A 14,848-nucleotide genomic window follows, 5' to 3' on the forward strand; every position below is an offset into this window, starting at 1 on the left:
AGCAAAGGGTCTGAATACTTATGACCATGTGATATTTCAGTTTTTCTTTTTTAATAAATCTGCAAAAATGTCAAAAATTCTGTGTTTTTCTGTCAATATGGGGTGCTGTGTGTACATTAATGAGGAAAAAAATGAACTTAAATGATTTTAGCATATGGCTGCAATATAACAAAGAGTGAAAAATTTAAGGGGGTCTGAATACTTTCCGTACCCACTGTATGTAGGGTAGTAGAATAACACTGACCAAAGCCAATCTCCATAATGACTACTTTCAATTTGTCCACATTTCTGACAATCGATTAATCAGTTAATTGCTAAAACAAAACTTTATAACAAAGTGATCTAAAAATCATGTAAACCAGTTAAGGTCTTGAAACTAGATTTTGAATAGGGGACCTTTTATAAGAACGGGGCCACAAGATGAAGGATCAGTCATTTTGTCTCTAGTCATACTTATTCTATGCATCTGTGCCTCTTTGCAGTTGTTTTGTGCCTCTTTCATTTCACCGACTTTACAACAAAAGTAATAGTTTTACTTCATACAGATGCTCTGGTCTCTGATAAAGCGCTTTATAGTATTTTTCATGTGTTGTGTAACTAAAAAGTCACCCTCTAACGCTGATCCAGCTCAGGGTTTGTAGTACCTGACTCCAACCACAGGGCGGCGACATTAAAACACAGTCTTCAACTTAAGTTCAACTCTTTTGTGCTCTTTGTCTCTGAGCAGCAGGTAATATTCAGGAACAAGAACTGGACAAAATACCGGTGATCGCAAAGAGTTTGGTGATAATAAAGAGATCAGATTTCTGGATCTGTGTCAGTAACGATGGAGGAGTATAACTCTGGAGATGAGGTAAAACCATTTATTATTACATTTATTTCGACCCAAACCATCCGCTGCCAACACTTCTGTTAGCTTACGTTAGCATCAGTCAGTTAGCCGAGGCTAACGGGTTTTCTATCAGGGTGTGGTCAGAGTCGTCACAATTAGGTTTATGGTTTAATATTAGTATTATTTTATTAACAAGTACATCAGAAAAAGCAGCTGCGAGTTACAATTGCAATTATGCAAACCGGCTAACAAACAAAGGGCTCTTTTGGACTCGGCTAATACTACAGCATTATGTAACAATATGAAGCATCCGCCTGTTAAAGTGGTACAGGTGAGTTCAGACTGGGTGCGACAGTACTAAGCGTAAAATATACTCATGGCAAGGAGTCCTTGAATTAAAATAACGATTTAGTCTTGATAATGAGTAAATGTATCAAACTAAATCGCTGCAGTAATTCCAATTGTATATAAAATTGGTTACAGGAAATGTTAGGTACTACATTTCAAGGAAAGAAAAAATAAATTGGCATGCACTTATTTTCTTATGTTTTTAATCAGACAAAATTCCAGCTTTCATTCAGTCAAATCTAACCATTCGTTATAGTTCACTATCCATGTCCATCTAACTGCTGATTCACTGTATTTATTAGTTCTGCTCTTGAAAGCTGAACTAAATGAATTTGGGGATAAAACGTGCTATTCAGATAACTGTTTGTTTAATCACATGGAAAACGTCCCTGTACTTAGGCCAGGACAGAGTGTTTTGCCAGAAGCTGTCCCATTTCACCTGACATCATAGTATAGCTGCTAGTATACATTTGTCGTTATTACAATAATGAAACCACCTATACATTTATCACCAGTTTTTTTTACAAGAGATCACTTTCTGCATGACACTTTCAATCATCACCAGGCAAAGAAGTATTTTCTTAACAAAGGTAGTCATGTGCATGTACAGTAAATGGTTCAAATCAAACATTACTATATATTTTTGTAGGAGAATAAAACAGCTTTTTGTAGACAATTCCTTAGATCAGTCATTTCATTACATTTCACTATAACTAAATGCTGATTAATACAGCTTTAACTTTTAACGCACAACATTTTTTCTTCCGATGCTGGAATTTCATGCACCATGTTTTAAAATCTTGGATGTGAACCATGTGAAATGGGAATGAAACAACACAGATGTCACTAACTGTCCATGTTTTCCCTTATTTTGAATGACCTTGCAGGTGGTCTTCAATGCTGATGAGGCCAGTGTCTTAGTGAAAGAGGTAGAAAACATTCATATGTTTTATTGTGAAGCCACTGTTTAATGTGATGACGTTGTACATGATTTCTTCTCTGTGCGGCCTTAGTGTATTGAAGGTGTGATTGGTGGTACAGATTACAACCAGAGTAAAGTGAACCAGTGGACGGCCAGTGTCGTGGAGCATTCTCTGGCTCATCTGGTGAAACAAGGACGGCCGCTTAAATACATAGGTGAACTAGTTACCCATCATGCTCAGTACAACATGGACACTGCGTTGGCTTGTATTTGAAGGTAAACATGAGTGACACTGGCCTCTGGTGTTTTGCAGTAAACTGTACCATCATGCAGAAGAGCGGCGCTGGTCTCCACACAGCCAACTCCTGCTACTGGGACACTGCCACTGATGGTGAGAGACGTCATATTAAAGCTCATTATTAATAGAGATTATTCAGCCCCATTTCTGACATTATCCCAGAGTTTCAGAACCAAAACTATACTTTTTACAGTAGATTACTTTAGGGTAGAGAAGGCAAATGCACACATGTTAAATATAGTCTAAATACTGTTGTAGAAAAACTTTGCCTCAATGGAATCATCTTAAATTGAATACATTTAAAAGCTAAAGTGTCAGATTAAAGGTGGGCAAGATTAAGAATCAGATCAGGTATTTGATACCAGGTTAAACCTCCCAGAAAATATTGAGATTTTATATCCACTCACTCATTTATGGTGTGTGGTACAGCCAAATCAGTTAATTCTCATACCGGTGTACTGTAGGCTATACGAAACCGCTGTACATAAAAACCAAAAATACAGCATGTTTGAGGTAACAGAATTTAAGTCAAACTGTTATAGCAGAAAGAAAATAACTGCTTCCTACAGCTGTGGATCAGACCTACACAGTGAAGCAACAGAAAAATGTTAGTAATGTTAGTATAATTTCTCCATCTGTGTCTGTGTTTCAGGAAGCTGCACAGTCAGGTGGGAGAACCGCACCATGTACTGTGTGGTCAGTGTGTTCGCCGTGGCGCTGTGACAGCTGCATCCATCCGTCCTAACGCCGTCAAGTCTGTGCTTTTAAAGGCACCATGAGCAGTGAAGAAGCTGTGAAGATGAGAACCTCTGGCAGATGTTAATGTTCAGGCTTATGTCTCCCCACAGGCATGAAAAACACCACTTCAGAGTAAGAGTTGTGGTTTGTGAGTCTACAGCCTCGATACAAAAATGTTGTTTGAGGGGACCGGAGAAGAAGCCTGGTGGAGTAATCGACTTGTGTTGTGTTGAGTCTGGAAAAGTGAACAGTAAATATTGTGATCCATCATTGTTTTATCATAAGCTGATACAAGACCCTGTAATCTGTCCTAGAACTTGATTAGTTTTTGTCCTTTGTCTCCTTTATTATATTCCCAAATTATACTGACTGAACTGTAGGTGAAAGTTACTTATTAAAGAGCAGTTTTATCAGATACCTGACTACTTATGTAAAGTGTTTCTACTAGTCTGCATTATTTATCTTGGTCTGTAGCTGTGCACAGATGAGTGTGTTCTTCCAGGACAGAGTAGTTTTAAAACTTTTTCTAGACTTTGCCTGAAAAACCCAGGAATTGTGTTAGACTGAGTTCACTGAAGCAATTTTTAAATCTGTCTAAATATGGACCCATGTTACTAAATTGATACAACAGTTCTGTCAATAGCGTTTGTTAAGCAGATATACACACTGTTTACTTGTCCGATCAGGGGAAAGAAATGTTATGGCTAACCTGCAGTTTGTCCTCTAGAGGTCAGCACAGAACCATGTGGAGTGGCTGCCTCTGGGTTACAAATCAAATAGTGCAGACAACTTTAACATATAAATATAAATTTATTGTGATTTCATCTTTTAAATGCTTTTTATTGAGTTATGTATGATAATGCTTTGTGTGCCATAGGTTCTTCATATTTTTTTTTTGGCTTCAACAGTTGCTTGTCTTATTTGTACAGACATTAGGAGCATTCGTGATTCCCAGTTTTCATCCTTCCACAGATCCATTGCAAAAAGGAGTTTAGTGCAAAAACACTGTGACATTCTCTCTCACGCAATTACACATAAAAGGTTGAAAATAAGCAAAAAGTACTTGTCATAATTCCAGACATTTTTCAGTTAGATATAATCGGTATTTGTGCACCTCATGTAAACATCCTAACTAATGAGACGTACTGACGCAACAAGAATTAGAAAGATGCGAATACATCAAAATAAAAGCATTTCACATCACGACAGCTGTTGCTGCTCAGCGGCTGAAGCAAAGCCACTTCAATCCCTTTTTTGTAAACATGCAAAAACGCTGGGAGATGTGCGTGCTTTACAGTAACGTGTCTGGTGATGGAACAGGCTCTTCAGCAGTGCAGAGGTCCACATCTTCTAATCAAGCACAAATACATCACAGAAGCAGCGCATGATCACAATAAAGCTCTTGTCAAGGGGTTTAAAAAAAAAAAAAAGCTGATTGCTGGCTGCCATAAAACTAGTAGGGGGTTCAGACAAAGCCCCTGTACAAAACAGACCACCCCCTCCCCTCGCAGTACAACTGTAACACCTTGCTGGATCCTCCACACGTGCACATCTCTATGCCATATACTAAATACATTCAATTCCAATGCATGGCTCCTTGTGAAGAGTAATGCAGCATATAGGTAGACATGATCTCCAGTCTCCAAACATAAAAAAGTAATGTTGGTGTCCATGTCATGAGTTTGTATTTGTGTTAAAGGCTGCAGAGTGTTGGTTGATGAGAGCACCACCTCTGCAGTATGTCTACACACCAGTTAGACACTATGTTCGCAGCCAGGACAGATATAAGGACACGTTTGCTTCATGTGGGGAAAACATACTATGGTAGAAACAGAGGGCAATATGAGAGTAAGATCAGATGATTTAAAGTGTAAACTCCCCTATCTGGCACTTAAATGGTTACCGAGGGTATGATAATTGTCAGTGGTTCCTCTGAATGGTACATTGCACTACTGTGATGCTTTAAGCTTTGCAGGAAACACTGTGGCTAATGACGCCATTGATTCCACCTGCTGTTTTATTGCCCAGTTCATCAGAAATGTCATAGACTGTGTCATTGAGCATGTCATATGTCGTGTCATTGGGCATGTCGTCTGTGGAGTCGCTGGTTGTGTCATGGGCTCCATCCTTAACTGGCTGTGTGTACGCTGTGGGGCTTGGCGGCTCCAGAGCGACCTTTCCTATCGGCCTGTTGTGTGGAGAAGCAGAGTTGCACATCAGACAAAGAAGTGAGGAGCAATTCCAGAGACCCTGTGTCATGCTGGAGGAGAAGAGCCTTCGACAAGGGTGACAGAACTGGAAGAAGACCAGCATGAAGAAGATGGCCATGGTGTAAGCTACCAGCAGCTGCAGCACTAGCAGCGGTGCACAAATGAAGTTGTAGAAGTCCGTTTTATAGATGTACCACAGCAGAAGCAGCGAGGCATTCTCCACAAAGCGTAGCATGTAGTACACAGCCATGTGATACCAGTTCAGAGCCTTGTTGATAAGGTCTGGGTCGTTGAGTTTCACCTGCACGGCTGACCAGCAGAACATGTTAATGCCAGCATAGAGGAAGGTGAGCAGACAGAGCACAATGGTGGTTCCCACCCGGGTCAGAGTTTTTTCTATATTCTCAGGGAACGGTGAGTGGCTCTGCCAGAACAGGATCCAGGGGTAGAGGAAGAAAGTGAGGAAGTTTAGCAAGACCACAGGCAGAATCCAGAGCTGCAGCACAGAACTGAACAGAACAAGGACCACCACTCTGGTGGCGATCTCAAAGCTCCGCCACAGGAAAATACACAGATAAGCCATGGGCCTGACGTCCACTTCGTAGTCATCATATTTTAACTTAATGGCCAGGATGTTGCAGCGCAGCGCTCCATACACGATGGACAGGAGGGAAATGACCATCAGTGTGCCTGACGAGGAGAGAAACAGAAATACCAGGATGACATTGAAGTTGATCCTCATGAGGTTGATTTTGGTTTATTTTGCTGACTTTATAAAGTTAATAGCTTCAGCCAAATTAATCAAACTGTAATTTTTTGCACAGAGGGTCTGTCCCCTCCCTGTGACTTACAGTGAAAGTATATAATGGCGGGTATGGACATTAGGAGTACAGCCAGCAGAAATGTTTTAATGTACCCGACTACTGTTTTAAGACAGACTTGAACATTTGCAACCCATCCTCGAACACCCTGAAGTTCATCACATAGGCCATTAAATTGATAAGCGTGAAATAGAAGTGTCACACTACCAGCAGCAGAGAATTAACCCCTACATATTTATAACCTATTAATTCGCCCTAATCCGAAAACCTGATGCTGCAGCTTGGCTCTGTGTGAACCTTCACCAAGTCTCTCTCAGAAACAGAAATAGTGGCTCGCACACAGAGAGACAGGCGGACCCCAAATCTGCACCAGTTTTCCCTTCTCAGTATCAGAGTTACATAACACCACTGACTCATGAAAACACCATCCTCTTATTTCTGATATGGTTCTCTGCTGATTCGCCCACATCAAAGTGGAGCTGTGCACTTGCGACACACTACGCTCTCAGTGGACCTGGATGGACTGAAAGTTCATGTGACCATACAACTGGCGTCCACAGTCTCACAGTTACAGTGCCTTGCTGCAGGACGCAGATGTAGAGCTGCAGGGTGAGCTGGGGGGCAGATCCCAGGAAGGCCTGAATGACAGAGGTGCGGGCGAAGGCCGCACGGTGTGTAAACAGCTTGCCCTCCGCCTGCCCCACCTGCCGCTCCACCTCCTCAGACTGACCCCCGCGGGGCATCTGCTTCTTTCTTGTGATGCTGACATAAGGCTCCTCCACTCGGCCCACGCTGCCATATATACAGAATGCCTCCAGACACCTGCAGTAAAGCAGAAGGGAAGCGGGGATCATTAGGGTTTGCTGACTCGGCTGTTTCTATAATGAGAGGAACTCAGTGAAGGGCTGGAGATCACTTTTCATTAAGTTCTTTTCAATGCATTTCATTTATTGGGATCCGTGTTTGCTTCATAAAACAGATGTTTTTGCACACACACACACACACACACACACACACACACACACACACACACACAAATCACATTCGTATACATCACTTTGGCACAATGCTTTGAGCTATCTGCTAACATGGTCACAATGACCATGCTAACATGTTGATATTTAGCAGGTATAATGTTTACCCTGTTCACCGTCTTGGTTTAGCATGTTAGCATGCAAACACAAGTTAGTGTTTCTTAGTTAGTTTAGTTTTTCAGGTTTCTTTTTTTAATCATAAACCAAATTATTGGGCAAATAAAACCTTGACACGATGATGGTGCTAAAGGAAAGGATTCAGGATCACCACAGTTACAGTTCACCCTGAGGGAAACATGAATGTCTGAACCTCATTCCACAAAAATCCATCCAATAGTTGTTGAGATATTTCACTAAAAGCCATAAATGTCAACATTTGGTGCTAGAGGAAAAGCCAGAGCATCATCAAAGTCTGTAGTATTCATTTCTGGGGAACATTAATGTCTGTACCAAATTGCAAGGCCATCCTGCCAATAGCTGTTGTTTGATAACTGATGTAGTCATTGTATGAAGTGAGGGGGTGGGGGTGTAATATTCAGCCTATTGTATTTACAGCTTGTGCTGCCCCTAACTGGCCAAATAAGAAATAGGCCTAGGGGTTTCAATAATATTTAAACAGCTAACCCCATCTGGCTCCCACACTGTAGCTGGCAGAAAACTCAGACTATTTGCCCTGACTGCAGCTTTTTTGTCACCGCCCCCTGTTCCCATCATTTGTTGTCCAGGCGAGATGCAGTGCATCTCAAACGAGCTGGGAGAGAGGGCAGAAAGAATACCGGCAGCTTGGGAGATGTGCCAGTACTCAAGAACAAGTCCCAGTACACAAAACGTACGGCACCACTTCAAACACTAGATTTACTTACTGATCCATTATCAGAACTGTTATTCAAGAATCCTAAAATCAGCTCATATGAACGTGTTAAATTCTGATTCTAAGGTGCACACAGAGTAACCTTCCCCTTTCAATAGATTCTAGTGTCTCATCATCAGTCTGCACAGTGAAACTTGTACATCCAAATGCAGTAGCAACATGCAAAACATCTTTCTGAGAAGACGTCTTTACACGATTTTAAAAAGTCAGAGTTAAGATTATTTTGTCAAACTAATGTTCCTCGGGCCATAAACACTTTTTAAATTAAATGTCCCTCCTGTTTAGAGTGAAAGAAGAAATGATCACACACGACCAGTCATGAAGAGTTAAATGCAGATTTGCTCATTAGAAAGAATGCTGGAATAAAGAAAGTCAAAACAGGAAAATGCATTTTAAGCACAACACCCCACGGCATCATTGCTGTCATCAATCAAAAAGATGGACTCTCCTCAAGATAATAAAAGTGTTGTTTTGGCTGGAGAAGTCTGAGAAGAGAAAGTGCTGCTGTGCTGTTTGCAGTAGAGGCGGATATTCCCCTCTGGTTGTGTTGTCAGAGATAAGGAGCCACCAGAGACATGTGCTATTCTTAGATCTGGTCTTCACCAAGGAAAGATGTAGAACAGTAAGTATTTGAAAAGGAAACAGGCCAGAAGGGTCAGATCCACACAGGCCACTGCTGTGAGAGATCTCTGGTCAACTGGTCGACCAAGGAAAAACATGTCTATTGTCATAAAAGATAAAGAAAACACTGGAGAAGCTGGAGCAGGCCAACTGTGGGCCTTTCTGCCCCACAAAACTGCTGAATGTGTCCAACAAGTCTGTGCTCACTAGATAATAGGTACCCTATATTAGAAGATGTCTGCTTGGGTTTTTATTTTTTATTTTTATCTCTTTAGATTTTGGTCATGGCCAAAAAACCTCTAATATAAAAAGAATTTTATTGTTGACTGACTGGATCGCTCAATTGCTTCTATTATTTTTGTTTTTTTACTTATTTTCCACTCAGTGTTTTGTAATAATGCCAGAAACTATGAAGAAGCCTACATGCTGTCACAGCCAGATCAGCTATTTGTTTATTTGACAGCGGTGTGGTATGAGTGTGCACAGCAGGGAGGTTCTCTACCTGCAAGATTAGACTCATATTCCTACAGCTGGGGCAGCCAGACCAGGCCAGGGCTGACACAGGGAAGGACCAGGCCTATTCTATTATGGTTTAAAGGTTTCTCCGTCGGTGTTTAACAGCCACAGTATGTTAGCTTCTGGGCCTTGTGGGTGATTTAACGTCCTTTTAAACAGAGCAGTCATGAATATATCAGCCCCAGCTCGGCCTGGCTAAAGATGATCAAACTGCGAGAAGGGTTCACAGTAAATCAACAGTGGTGGATGATCAGGCTGTCTGCTGTATGGAGCACAGGCTATCGAGTTGCACTGTTACTATTGATCGGCGTTTTATTTCCGAGCTAAATGGTACTGACATATATTCATGTGTGCAGCCAGAGACAAAATAAAAACAACAGCATGTGCGCAATGCATTCACCAAACCGTTACGCAGCTTATGTGCAGACATGCCTTAGAAAAGGCTAAGACAACCGTGGACACCTGTGCTTTGAGACGTTTCATGGCCTGACACAAGTGGAGATGACAATGGTGGCACATCTAGAGCTTGTGCCCGTGCGTGGGCCAATAAACAAACAAGTTGCACTGACCTGACGATGGGTCCGAGCTGCAGGATGTGCAGCAGCAGAATCAGCGGTCTGTCTCTGCTCAGGTCCCGGTGGATGAAGGTGAGGGTGAGCTGCACGAGAACGGACGGTACGAGCGTGAAGAGAAGCGTGAGCCCCTGCCAGATCTGGTCTCCAGCGGAGCTGTACGTGGAGCTGAGGTATAGCGCTGCCGTGGTCTCGGCCGTGAACAGAGACACCGACACAAAGATGGAACAAGGGAGTCGCATCCTCACTCACACTCCGCCATTTGGGGAGGGGGGCACGCTGCTTCGCTCAGGGTGCGCACATCGTTACCACTCAGAGGTCTGTAAGTCTGCAGGGGACAGGACGCGTTGGTGGCACGCCGTGGCGTCTGAGATTTCAGGCAGTAAGGGTGGGCGGGTCGATACCCAAAGAATCGATACTACTACCGGGATGTATGGCAAGCCCCTTTACCATTAAATAGGTGGGCAGGACTTAGATTTAGGATATCTGCAATGTATTTCTGATTGCTGCCAACTATCATTTAACATATCTGCAGTTAAATTTTGACTAGACAAAATTCGAATTAAAGATATCGGCAAATACATTTTGACTATAAGAATTCCTCATCGACTTCAATGGGAAAACTAATTTAAGATATCTATAGTTAAATTCTCCTTATCAGAAATGTCAGTTCCAGATATCTGCATTTACATAGCCATAATTCCAGCTACAGATATCTTTAATTTGACACATTTAAAAAATATCTAAAGATATTTTTTAAAGATATCTACAATGTAATTATGACTAGTCAAAACTGAAATATGACATTGAAATTGTGACTAGTCATAGCTCCGGTTTCACATATCTACAGTTGAATGCCAACTAGTCATATCTTAGTTTGAAACACCCCAAATTGTCAGATATAACTATGTTTTAAAGATCATACATTTTCATACAAACGATCATAATTTGTCAGGTGTGTATAACTGCCTGGTGTATAGGTAGTGGGTTTCATAATAAAACAAAACATTCATCTTGTTTTTTTTTTACTTCTTTTCCATCTGGACACTTTATTAATAACAATAATCCTGTAGACTTTGTTGTGGACATCTCAAATTGCAAATGCAAAAACAGCAAATACACATACACAGCATATAAATGTTCCACAACAGGCACGGTTAGCACTGGGAAACCGCTTTGGTTTTCAGGTATTCACAGGCCTTAGTTACCAACTTGAGCTACTGTCAGAAACGCTGCCCAAAACATTTTCAGTTCACATTGTTGTCAATCCTTTTTACTCTGAGAGATGCGATCATATCCAAATGCTAGAAATTTGTCTTTAAGGCCTCATTATCACATTTATGTAAAGAAATCCTCAGCTGACTGTAATTTACAGAACTAAGCTGCAGAAAGTAGCAACAGTCTGAACTGGAAGCAAAATTAAATCCTCACAATGACGACGTTTTACTTTTTTCTCAGTCTCGATCACAAACCTACAATATAACGTACTCAGGTTTTTTACACAGGGTAAAACTGGCAACAAATAATGACATATTAGACATTTCAAAGATGCACAGTTTGACACATCAAGTACAAACAGCTGACACACCGCTACAACCTTGGTTACAACAGACAAGTCAGTAATATTGCACAGCGCAAACAAAGTGAGACAATGAACTACAGTTAATTCTTGCAGCATCTGATGGATGTACCCCTCTACCCAGTTCGATTTTGCAGGTTGTGTATCAAAATCCCTCCATTATATTTATCATTAAGCGTGACAACAATCATTTGAGAAACTACGCATATCAAACACATGAACCTAAAGGTCTGCGATATGTGACGCTGAGCTGGTGACGTGATAGAAAAATTTTAAAGGCATTATGTGACACTTGTTTTTGTCTTTTTTCTGTTTTCTTTTGTGTCTCGAGGGTGATTGCCATTTAGCTGTCAACTAATGCATGTGTTTCTGACCTGAGAGCAGCATCTCTCTAGAACATGCTGCAATTTCAGTCACTGTATGAGTAGGACCACATTTCAAAGGTCCCAATACTTTTGTGCAGGGGTTTTCAAAGTCTGAAAGCACAAGACAAAACTCTCAGTTTCTCTTCTACTGCACCTCATAGGCTACAACAAATTTTTAGCCAGGATTTTTTTTTACATTTTGGCAAATTGGCTTAATCAAAATATGCCAGATTAGCTAGTTAACTGGGTTATTACTTCAAAAAGAAGTATGGTTTTTGGCTCAAATTCACCTCATGCAACATCTTTGCCTCACGTTTGTCCCTCCTCAACTCGCCTGTACTCTGCTGGGGAAGTGAACTTCACAGTTTGAAAACTTCTGCTTTAGTGCTGTTGACTAAATTGAAACGAGTAATGTTACAGTAAGTAGAATGAATCTGAAGCCTGGAAGCTGAACATCCACTTTTGTACAGACATAAAACAAGACCATTTTTCTACTGCAACTGTACTCAAATGTGATTTTCTAAACCCCAAACAAATACCAACCATCCCTCCACTTCCACTCAGATCACAGTGTCAATCCACATTCTGAAGTTTCTACAGATCAGCTCTCAGGGGATGTCAGAGGGAAGGACTGATGTCTGTTCAGGTCAGTGGACGGCAGTGACCTGGGTTCCATTCACACAAAGACACTGAACAGAGGGAACTCGGACTGGTCCGGCTGCAGGAGGTCAACCAGGAAACAAACAGTCCCCGACAGGCCTTCAAACAGGCTGTAGACACTGGTCACTGAGCGTGAGCCTGCCTTAAACTCCTCAGTGTAGAGGAACTCGGCAAACCTTTGGGGAGGAAAAAGAAGAGACATAATGTAAATGGAAAGTGACAGTATATTTCTACCAAAGCTATTCTTGACATGGGCAGAAGCTTTGAAACTGAACTCAGACCATCATCAGCTTTACAGAAAGTAAACTAAACAAGACAGTGTCCATCCATGTTAGCAGCTGGGTGGGTTTAGAGCTTGAACATAGCCCTGAGCAAGAGATATGCACTGAGGACAGTGCTGTAGAAGGGGTTTCTTGCCTTTGAGCACGGTAGATGTATTTCGAATTGCCTGTGAGCCGATACAGCAGGAGGAAGACATAAGCGCTGCCTGCAACTCCATGACAAATCCCAGGCCCTTTCTTCAGTAGACCTTTCTGCCACACGAGCTCCCCACTACGTATGCACGTGTCCAGGTACTGGGGCTTCTTATTGATCAGATAGGCCTTCGCAAAAAGATACGCAACACCTGAAAGAGGGTATGAAGACATGAACAGTAGAAACAACAATTAAAAAGCTATATATCCACACCTGTGCATGCTCATGGTGATGAGTATAAACAACAGTGAGTCTACCAGGGGCCCCATGGCACCAGTGCACCAGTTCATTCTCTCTCTCAATGATGGCGCCCAGCTCTGCAGGCCAGTTACAGTTCTGCTCCTGATTCATGAGGAAGTCAACGCTCTGCCACACCAGGTCCTTCTCTGCTCCTCTGAGCATGTCCTGATAGCTCAGCAGCATCTGCAGCACTGATGAGAGGCCATGGGCTGCACCTGACAGAAAAGGAGGGGGTGGCAAGGGGATCACACATACACCCACCAAAGCAGGCATGCAAAAAGGCACCATGCCAGGCACACAAACAGATGCAACTGAAGCAAACAAGCACAAATCCACATACATTCACACAGGACAACTGAAGGACTTGTTGTTAACTTGTTACCTTCTGAACTGTAGCTCACTTATGTGGAAGCAGCTGTTTTCCAGCACTGAGCAAGTCAGATATGACATATCTTAGTAGCCTAACATTATTATTTCTCAGAAAGGTTGAGCCCCTGACAAGTACATAAAACTCAAAATCCCGTCAAAAGCAGAGACCCCTCTGGACTAGGACCATAAACTACACTGCCCAGCTACGTTAATAGGTACACCTGTACAATTGTATGTACTTCAATGCAACACTTCCACCATAACATCTGATGCCCAAAATGTTTCAGTTTTTGGTTAAATTGCCAGAAATGTATAAATTCAACCATATGTTCATTATTGAGGTCATAGTTAAAGATGGTGCTATACCGGACTACATTATATTCAGAGGTGTTCCTAATATTCTGACCCTCTCATGTATGTAGCTGGGCAAGTAGAATGCGGCTAAAGCAGGCTGAAAGGAGACATTCAACACTTTGGGAAATATGACTATTGGCCTCCTTGCAGAGTTAGATGAGATGACTGATACCACTCTGTACAGATTAAACAAATGAGCTATAAAGTGTTGGTTCATGAACTTTAGAGGTGCTTCTAGTCAAAGCCAGGCTGGCTGCTTATGCTAAGTAGCTGGATTCTGGCAGTAGCTTCTTATTTAGATTTAAAATAAAATCTTCAAACTGGATAATAAGCAGACACATTAAAGGATAACATGAATGCAACATACTTCTTTATCAGTGACTTGTCTCAAAGCTGCTGTTCTTACCAAGATACTCAGTTCCATAGTATGAATACATGAGGGGGAAAGGCTTCCGCTTCCTCCTGGCATATTGCTTTCCTGACTCGATGATGGCCTGGCAAATAGATTTGATCTGGTCCTTGCTCAGAATCTACAGAATAAAAGTGAGGTTTATTTTCAATGTTCATCTGTATTAGAAATATGGATACGTAGAAGATATGAACACTGTAAATTTAAAGGCCCATATGTTTCATTTAGTCTATAAACTGCAGATATATGCATATATAATTGAAGAAGCCTGATTTTAGAGCTGCAGTGACAATCAGCCACAGTTTTGACAATAAACTTATTATCAAACTGAAACATACTCCGCTCCCAGCTTCTCTAAAACATTTTGGTGACCAGGCTGGGGCCCGGAGTGGCACTGGATCCACCCCCTGGATCTGCCCATGAGCTTCTCAGATTGAAAGATTTGTTTCATAACATTATCAATTTAATATCTGTAGGCTTTGTGCTATTGAACAACCTGATCTTCTGAGACTGACATTTGTTTGCCACTGTACTGGAGTCAAATTCCTTGAGTGTTCAACATACTTTGCAAATATGGAATGGTGACCTCAAATATCTTTGGTATTTCTGTACTAA

The 14,848-nt window shown here is 41.6% G+C and overlaps 3 protein-coding genes across 3 annotated transcripts in view; 1 reads left to right on the forward strand and 2 right to left on the reverse strand.

The window, feature by feature from the left end:
- Positions 1–700: 700 nt before the first annotated feature.
- dynlt3 (dynein light chain Tctex-type 3) lies at positions 701–4,568 on the forward strand. Its single transcript, XM_020609520.1, has 5 exons — positions 701–853; positions 2,068–2,109; positions 2,194–2,317; positions 2,416–2,493; positions 3,053–4,568. The coding sequence occupies exons 1-5, from the start codon at positions 827–829 to the stop codon at positions 3,121–3,123; spliced, it is 342 nt and encodes a 113-aa protein (XP_020465176.1). The 5' UTR covers positions 701–826; the 3' UTR covers positions 3,124–4,568.
- A 95-nt stretch (positions 4,569–4,663) lies between these two features.
- On the reverse strand, positions 4,664–10,194 carry xk (X-linked Kx blood group (McLeod syndrome)). The gene is made up of 3 exons (XM_020609521.1): positions 9,781–10,194; positions 6,749–6,991; positions 4,664–6,061 (listed from the first exon to the last, which is right to left on the reverse strand). Exons 1-3 carry the CDS (start codon positions 10,023–10,025, stop codon positions 5,101–5,103), a joined length of 1,449 nt encoding a protein of 482 aa, XP_020465177.1. The 5' UTR covers positions 10,026–10,194; the 3' UTR covers positions 4,664–5,100.
- Positions 10,195–10,810: 616 nt separating this feature from the next.
- Positions 10,811–14,848, reverse strand: part of LOC109965322 (lanC-like protein 3) — a 5,350-nt gene continuing 1,312 nt past the window's right edge. Inside the window, exons 2-5 of the mRNA XM_020609247.1 lie at positions 14,231–14,354; positions 13,119–13,316; positions 12,805–13,012; positions 10,811–12,563 (exon numbers count right to left, since the gene is read on the reverse strand). Coding sequence (XP_020464903.1) covers positions 12,404–12,563; positions 12,805–13,012; positions 13,119–13,316; positions 14,231–14,354 — 690 coding nt within the window. The 3' untranslated portion in view covers positions 10,811–12,403. The remainder of the gene's footprint in view (positions 12,564–12,804; positions 13,013–13,118; positions 13,317–14,230; positions 14,355–14,848) is intronic.

Source organism: Monopterus albus, unplaced genomic scaffold (assembly GCF_001952655.1).
Source record: "Monopterus albus unplaced genomic scaffold, M_albus_1.0 scaffold99.1, whole genome shotgun sequence".
Classification (NCBI taxonomy): domain Eukaryota; kingdom Metazoa; phylum Chordata; class Actinopteri; order Synbranchiformes; family Synbranchidae; genus Monopterus; species Monopterus albus.